Below are 8,608 nucleotides of genomic sequence, written 5' to 3'. Positions count from 1 at the left end.
CGAGTAACCGAGTACTAAAAATTGACCGATTTGACACCCCCATATATATATATATATATATATATATATATATATATATATATATATATATATATATATATATATATACACACACACACACACAGAAGGTGATAAAAAGTACAGTAGTCTCAAATATTATATTTTTATTTTTATTTTATATTATATCATTTATATATTATTTAATTCCTTTTTAATAAAGATATACGTATATTTTGATATGTTATATTATATAAATAAAAACTAAAATATTAAATTGCATATAACAGACTAACGGTGAAAATAATCCATATCATTGTTTCTAACCCAGTGCTTGTATATTTGTGCTTGTTGCAAAGTGTCTCAATCAAGGATCCCCTCGCAAACACCTGCGAACAACGCGCACACTTCTTCCAAATGTATTTCTCCAAAGTACAACGGTCTGGTGAGCGAGAGTCGGGAAGTCCATGATGATGATAAAAGAAGCGACTGAACAAAGAATAATGATCCCAACAAACCCTATGCCTTTAGCGGATATGCGACCATCCTCCGCGCTGGTCTTCATCCGCCGATAAGCGGACAAGTCTGCTTTTTTGATGGTGAGTTCCTTCTTGATCTCTCTGATCCTCTTGTCCAGGTCTTCCTCTGTGTGTACGGTGTACTTTGGAGTTGATTCTTGATGACATGGACACTTTGGACACTGAGAAATAATGGATTCTGAAGAAACGGCATTAGTTTCACTCTTCATGGCTGTGACTCTTGAACCATCTGAATTATAAATTTTATTATCATGAACAGGTAAGTTTAAGAGGATTGGGGAAATTGCATTTTTTTCTCTCTAACCCAGAAAGATATGAAAATTTGATTCAGATTTCAGATCCTATCTGAACTAAAATGCAATTATTTTGCTATTCAATAATCACGTGATTATTTTGTTTATGAAAAAGTATTAAAATGCATGTATTCTGTTTATGCATTACACGCCCCACCTTGAGCCTCTGAAATCCAGGAACGCGTGTACTCATTAGGGTTTGGACTGGATTGAGATGTAGTCTTTAAATTCATCTGGCTTGTATCATATGAAGTGGTTCCATCCAGCGTTGACCAGTTGACAGATTGTGATGCTGGTATTTCAGTTACAGGTGTGTCCATTGCAGTTGTACTTTTATAGACAATATCTTTCTGTTTTTCACAAGACTCCGAACGATATTGAGAAGTTTCGTTCTACAATTGCAAAACGTAAAATCTCATAAATGTAACTGACTTGATAGAAAGTAAGTGGTAAGTTCATGCATAAATCCTTTAAATAAATAGTTTCAAAAACGCATACTAACCTCTGTAGAAATAAATGTATATCCAATTAAACTAAACAAATCCTTGGTTGCAATAACGTTTTTACGTATTAGATATCCCCCAAATTCATTTATATAGCTTTTACAGCTGCAGTCTCGTGATAGCCTTAATAATTGTCCATCGTCGTCTTTCTCTATTAAAATGTCATAGCTTAGAAACATTTTGGGGGGTTTAGTATTTCCGGAAAAATGCTGGAATGTATAGTGGACTCGTGTGATTAGACCTACATACATTGACATAGTTTTCATCGACTCATCTTTCTTCTTTCGTCGAGGAATAACTACAGAAGATACATAACTGTTAACAGATGGCAAAAATAGGATTCCTTCCTGATAATACGGGTTTCTGCTACCTGGCTTGAGGCCGGAGAAGATGTGCATTATCGCGATAGGTTTATTGGAAGTTATTTGACTTGAAATAACTTCACTAGTAGAAATTTGTTGATACTGTCCAGCATTCAGTGTAAAATTGACACCAGAATTAGATATTTCAATTTTTGTGCAGTTGTAGTGAGAAATGAATCGAAGTTTAGAGGGTGCCATGTCGTTAACGGTTATGGGAAACGTATAGAAGGATCGCTCAAAGTATAGGATAGAAGGAATTTGCTCCATGGACATCGTTGCTTTCTCTTTTGTACCGCCGCAAACTACTTGTACAGGGTGGCTGGCAACCAGAAGAAGACCGGTGAAGTCGTCCGGGCTCTCCAGTGAAACATGACTGTACGCCTCGTCAATTCTGAAAGTACGATTGCTGTGCGGAAAGGACATAGAGTCAATGGTGTTTTCCCCTACTGTATGTTGTACGGTGTAGATGGATATATTGCCATGATTCTCGTTCACTAGGCTGACAGTGGTGTTTCTGTACAGGTTAACAATGGCGCACACACAAATGCCGTTGTCCGTTGTATTGCAGTATGGAAGCATCCTGTACTCTACGCCTGCAACTTCAATTGGGAACGCTAGATACGACCCTGCTGACAAGGAGCCCTCTACAAATGTTGTGATGCTAACTGGATGTGTTGAATTGATTCTAACAACAGGGAAGGGCATCTTTATGGTTCCGAACTCTTTTTTTAAACTAATTTGCTTCGCCAGCCCTGGTGTGAGGTGATGGAAGTAGATGCGGTCCTCGTTATTGTGGTTATACTTTATGTCTATTGTAGTGTTCTCGTTGCCCACGGCGGCAATGATCAAGAATACGTCCTGCCGCGTTGACAGCTCAAGGTTTCTATAGAATGCTACCACGAACTGCGTACCTGTGTGGTCGCTTGATTTTGCTAAAACAAAAAGGCATTCCATAGTCATGAATAAAAGCGAGTCGATGTAAAATGACTATAGTAACCATAAATAAAATGCAAGGTTATTATATCAAAAATTGGATATTTTATTTGATTAAACTTTTCAACAATAATTTAAATGCATATAATATAAATCTATGATGTATCTTAAAGATTTTAATTTGATGTACTTGAAACAGATTTTTTTTAGAAATTAGAATTTATATTTTATCATAGTCATTTATTTTCAGATTTATATTATAAAGTCAGATATAGATGTAAAAAAAAAAACGATGAAGAAAATTGAAAAGGATAAATCAACAACAGTAAAGTTTGTGAGTAGGTTAAAATTTAAAAGAAAGCTATTTTGACGGATTATAAAATACACGTTTTAATATATATTATTTATATCTACAAATAGATTAGTTCATACCTGTAATTACAGTCTGAGAGCAGCATAGTATAAAAATGGAAACATAGAAATATTCCATTGTGTGGCCAAATTTATCCGAAGTCTTCTGTATTTTATTTATGTTGCTGCGTTGTGGTCTCAAATAACTCTGTTTATATTGTCAGAAATTAATCTGCGTATGGATGTTTTATGTCAACGAATTACTAATTGATTAGGTCCATGTAACATACATTCTCTAGAGATATTTTATTCCTGTCATGAGGATACCATGGAACGCAAATGCAATTCCAGGGGATTGTTCATAATGATTTTCTCTTCCCTAACTGTCCTTGAATATTAAGTAAATTGTGTCAACAAAGTGAAAATATTTAGATTTCGATTTTAAAAAATAAAGTTTTAATTTCTGTAATCACAAAGTTTACATTCTCTTCGAGGTCGCTTCACAGTAATTCTAATGCATTTGTTTCACTTATTTTCATAATTCAAATCTATACACAGAATGGTTATAAATTTTGTTCTGTGTATGCTTAAGAAGAGAGAAGATCGATGTAAGGATTGCCAATAAAAACTCATTTTTGTTGTCGTAAGAGAATGTTCAATATTTACATTTGCAAATATGCTTCCTTATATTCCTTAGAATAGCGAAAACGTTCAATTCTGTATGAACGTTTTCGTGACGTCACAATGATTATAGCACGCGCTTATCGCTTGTCGCTTGGATTATTTTAAACTGAAAAGCTCGGTAATTTTAACAATTCTGAACGATTTGTCTTTTCAAACGTAAATATAAGTTATAAACAGCAATGCCAAAAAGTTCACCGGGATATGAAGTTGGTTGGCACGTGCTCAAATTTACTGAGAAGCCCTTTGGGCTTCACAGGATATGATCACGTGACCAACCAACTTTATATCTCGGTGAACATTTTAAATTGCTGTTTATTTTTTAAGTGAATACCAAGTAAAGCCTGGCCTATTTGTATAGGGCCGAAGACCCTTTAGCTAATACTAAACGTGTGCTTTCAATGCAAGTCTATAGATATGACCAAGTTATATTAAAGTGACAATAAACATTAATTTTACATTTCCATATTCGAAAAAAAACCCATCACATTCCTTTATAAAGCCTGAGTAAACCATAAAATTTGTCAGTTCAGGTGTGTCAAAAAATCACGTTACAGTTTGATTCTATCAATATTAGGTGACGACTATCTAATGAACTACGTCTGCTGAATCTCACGTCGCAATCGTCACTGGTGACATGGATGCATCGGAATTCAGAGATAGCCGAAGTGATAATCAAGATGAAGTTGAGGGTATTTCTATTATATTGTAATCATAATCGGTAAAAAAAAAAATGAACGAGAGGTTATGAAAAAACATATAATTATTTTTTCATCATATTATAGTTTGAAGCGTGAAATCTTCTAGTTTGTTAGAGACCAAAAAATCCGATCACATAGGATTGCGCTACTAAAAATAAAACAAACACTTGCTACAATAATATCATTATGCAACTATAGCCCTTTGATGATCTCATTGTTTTATTTATCTGATGAAAAAATTTGACTAAGGACAAAGTTCGGGGTTGCTTTACCCTCATCAGATGTAAGAACAATGTATTGGCCAATATCAAAAGGCTATACTTGTTTTATTTTAATAGATTAAATACGAATTCCTTTCAAGGGTATAACTGTAAATTTTTTTGGTTCACAATGCATATGTGTTGATTTTACTTTTAAGACGACACACTGTCTTACATGCCAAAACCAGTATTTTGTCACGAAAATCCATTTTTATTATAGTAAGGGAAACAACAGAATTTATAGCGTGGTCATGTGACAGCAATCGATTAATAAAATGTTGCAAAAATAAGACACTTTAATAAAGACAATTGTATATGTAGTCTTTTGAAACATGGATTTATACACCTGATGAGAGAAGATCGACCGAGGTCAGAATTTATGGCACGATCATGTGACAATTTACAATCGACCAACCATATGCTTAGCAAAAATACGATTTTATAATAATTTGCTGTAATTAATTAAAATATAAAACAGTATTAATATAAATTCCTGCTATCGGCAAAAATTGAAGGAAAGTACAACAAAACACAAGCATGTTCCTTATACTAGTATTTCGAATCCACAGATTCCGAAAACAAATACAAGATTAACAACTCGTCTCTTGCAATTTTGAGTTCACTAACAATATTATTATAATATCGTATTATTTCCAAGCATATGAATGGTCGATTGATGTCACATTACAATGTATGTGCTATGTGTTCTGTTATAAACCTAGCTTCAGCAGAAATAGAAAAAAATGGTTTTGGCATGTACGACATTGTAAGGTCAAAATACTCAACGCCTATACAATATCAACCAAATATTGAACTGTTATTATCTTCAAAAGAATCAGGTTTTCATTATTTATAATAAAATAGTTATAAAAAGTCTTTTGACATTGGCCAAATATATGGTTTTCTAGACCTAATGAGAGTATATCAACCTCTCACTACTCTCATCAGGTCTATAAAATCATGTATTGACCTCACCAAAAAGCTATACTTGTATATTATAAAATAACATGATAATCAAACAAACTTATATAAAATTCGAAATAGTTGAAAAGCAAATTCAGTATAGAAATATATTTATCTTATTTACAATTAAACAACAATGTGGTTATGAAGATGTAAAACATAATTAATGTGCAGGTTTCGATAAAAAACGCTTAGGGTTGTTTCTAATAACTATTTCAGATAAGAAGGTACTTTTTAAAAAGATTACGTTATTATTTAAAGTATGTAGTAACATGTCTCAAATAAATGCGTCCAATCATTGATTTATTTAAAACAGAAGCGATTTGACGTCAGCAATTATAAAAATAAATAGATGGTGAACAATGTGTGACACATACCTTTCATTTAAATCTCAACTTATTTCAAGAATTTTTGTGTGTAAAGATTATGTGATCATCATTGCAATATTTAAATTTTAAAAATTCAGTTTATGAACAGAAAACAGCATTGATATTTTAATGGATATGTGCCTTCGAAATTAAATGAATTTTAATGAAAATGAATGAGTGATAATTATGATATATAATATAATATCAACGGAAATATTGGATTTGTATATGTATTTGCTCCTCTGTGAGACATAAAAAGGAATTCATATAACAGGGTAGCAAAACAAGCCCCAAGTATAGTTTTAATTTAATAAACGCAGTTTTGATATGATTCTAGAAAGTGTCATGTTAATTTGTGAATGTGAAACAAATTAATTTGCAATATGACATTATATGAATAGTGCCTGTTTGGGAGGGTAACTGTTGAAATTGACACCCCGAGAAAACCATTGTCAACCGACGCGAAGCGGAGGTTGACAATGGTTTTCGAGGGGTGTCAATTTCAACGGTTACCTCCCAAACAGGCACTATTTATTTTGTATACTGAATGTCTTAATTTTAAAGAAAACTTCACTGTTTTACATAGGAATAACGTGAATTCTACGGCGAACCGTACGCGCATGATTTTCGCGCATGTAACAATTTTTAATGTTACCCGTTGCTAAGTGCGTTGCAAACGCTTAGGGTAATAGAACAGATTATGAACTGCGTTTCAGTATTTAACATGAAAGTATAACAATATGTAAATTGCATTTACACTCATAAAGTAAACTGAAACTGTATTCCTTGTCAGTTTATGCATTAAACTATATGAAGCATCGTTTTGTTGATTTCAAAAATAGCTAGGCTTGAATATATAAGCTTTATTTTTAGTAGGCGAATTTTATTTCCGACAAATAGTCTTGTGCACATGTGAATCGTTATGTATGTAACGGTATAAATGTTTTATTTTCAAGAAAAACGGATAAGAGAGACGTTTTTTTAGTCATCTATGTGTAATTAAAGATTTAAATGAGGTTTTCATTGCATTGTAAATAGAGTAGTGCAAGGCGTGCGCAAATAGAACAATTTGCCGGATGCCTCTTATGCCGGTCACAAAAATTTGATATGGCAGAAGGTGGTTAATTCTATCATGTCCTAAAGCTTTGTCTAGCAGTCTTACCTAATGTGCGTCACCGTCCCTAAAGGCCATGTCACTCCCCCCGTGGTGGTGGGGGGGTGTCTTACTAAATCCAGTCAATGTGATCAGAGGGTGTGAAATCAGGAAAATGATTTAGTCCAAAACTCTATTTCACAAACTGTCTCCTTGATTTAAAAAAGTAATGTTATGTTGCATATTATGATGTCACGAAGAATTAACAGTCTAGGAAATTAAACAAAAGAAGTCCTTATGGCATTATGCTAATGGTGATACGATTTTCTCCACTTCAATTAACTACACATTTTTTTACAAGCGTACAAATTTCCAAGTTAATAAATTCTCTTTTTTGGAATATCACAGAAAAAAGGGTTTCAAAACTACTGTATTCAATCTCCGAAATGCTTGAAGTATTTTGTTATGAATTGCGAATAATGGATGTCTCACAGTTCTTGCTAAAAACTAATTGATTTTCTAAATCTGTTTACCCGTTCTGTACGTTTTTATTTTGTAGAACTATGTACAAAATGAAGCAGTATCTTGACATTCAATTTTAACGAGACCGAGTCTAATTTGTTCTGTCCTAGATTTTTTAATGAAAATTTTTACATGAATTTGTACGGATATAATTATTATTTTAAAATAAAAAAAATAAGACATTTACCACATCGTTTGTTTAAGGGGTCATCTTAAAGTTTGTTAATTTTTTACATAGGACCCTAAGGGATTTTGCTTGAAATGTATCAATTTTGCACATTTTTTACATTTTTTTAAAACTTCTGCCCTAGGGATTTCTTTTTCTGTTCTACCGATGAAAATTATTGCTAAAAAGCATCAAATGGTCAAATAAAAAAACACCTTTTACCTCCTGGTTTGTCCCAGGGTCTTATCAAAGTTGTTTTATGTATGCCCAAATTCCAACATTTGTCAGATAATGGCTATTTTTTATTTGACGAAGGCTGAAATGGTGATCTTTATAGTATTATTAAAACATTCAGACATATTTAAGTAATAAATGAATATATATAACATCACATATTAAGAGTCATTAATATAAAATACATGGTTACTGTCTTAAAATATATGGATTAAGCTATATACTTAGGGGGTTAAGAAAACGTGACAGAGGACTAGGCTTGCTGAACTCTCTTCACGTTTTCGACCCGAGCCCAAATATAGCTTATACTTCGAGACATTTATGTTTATTCCACAATATAATATAAATTTTACGCATCTAACGAGCTATTTTCAACAAATGTTGCTGAATATCTGCAGTTGAAACTATCACGCCATGGCGTCAACGAAGCAAAAAGATGACGTCACAATACAAATAAAACGCTGCGCGAAAGCGTGCGTACTCGTTCTGTACTCGGCCTCGTTAAATCGTGAGGAATAATAATCCAGATACCTATATTTAATTTGACATCATTTTTAAGAGGAGGTCAAGAGCTTGGGGTTTTTTTTTGGATAAACTACAGGTGTTCTAAATTAATTGTACAGATGCAACCAATCTTGTCCA

At 33.0% G+C, this 8,608-nt stretch overlaps 1 protein-coding gene across 1 annotated transcript; it reads right to left on the bottom strand.

Moving 5' to 3' along the window:
* Window positions 1-213: 213 nt before the first annotated feature.
* Window positions 214-3,258, bottom strand: LOC128161504 (uncharacterized). The gene is made up of 4 exons (XM_052824798.1): window positions 3,060-3,258; window positions 1,332-2,626; window positions 987-1,221; window positions 214-765 (listed from the first exon to the last, which is right to left on the bottom strand). The coding sequence occupies exons 1-4, from the start codon at window positions 3,115-3,117 to the stop codon at window positions 365-367; spliced, it is 1,989 nt and encodes a 662-aa protein (XP_052680758.1). The 5' UTR covers window positions 3,118-3,258; the 3' UTR covers window positions 214-364.
* Between the last annotated feature and the right edge of the window lie 5,350 nt (window positions 3,259-8,608).

Source organism: Crassostrea angulata, chromosome 1 (assembly GCF_025612915.1).
Source record: "Crassostrea angulata isolate pt1a10 chromosome 1, ASM2561291v2, whole genome shotgun sequence".
NCBI classification, from domain to species: Eukaryota; Metazoa; Mollusca; class Bivalvia; order Ostreida; family Ostreidae; genus Magallana; species Magallana angulata.
The sequence above is the reverse complement of the archived record's forward strand: the minus strand, read 5'-3'. Positions and strand labels throughout refer to the sequence as shown.

Bases quoted from the DNA above. Each gene is read 5' to 3' on its own strand.
- LOC128161504 (XM_052824798.1), bottom strand. From the start codon at position 3,117: ATGGAATATTTCTATGTTTCCATTTTTATACTATGCTGCTCTCAGACT. The intron at 2,627-3,059 runs GTATGAACTAAT...TTTTTGTTTTAG, and splicing joins CTCTCAGACTGTAATTACAG to CAAAATCAAGCGACCACACA. The intron at 1,222-1,331 runs GTTAGTATGCGT...TTGCAATTGTAG, and splicing joins ATACATTTATTTCTACAGAG to AACGAAACTTCTCAATATCG.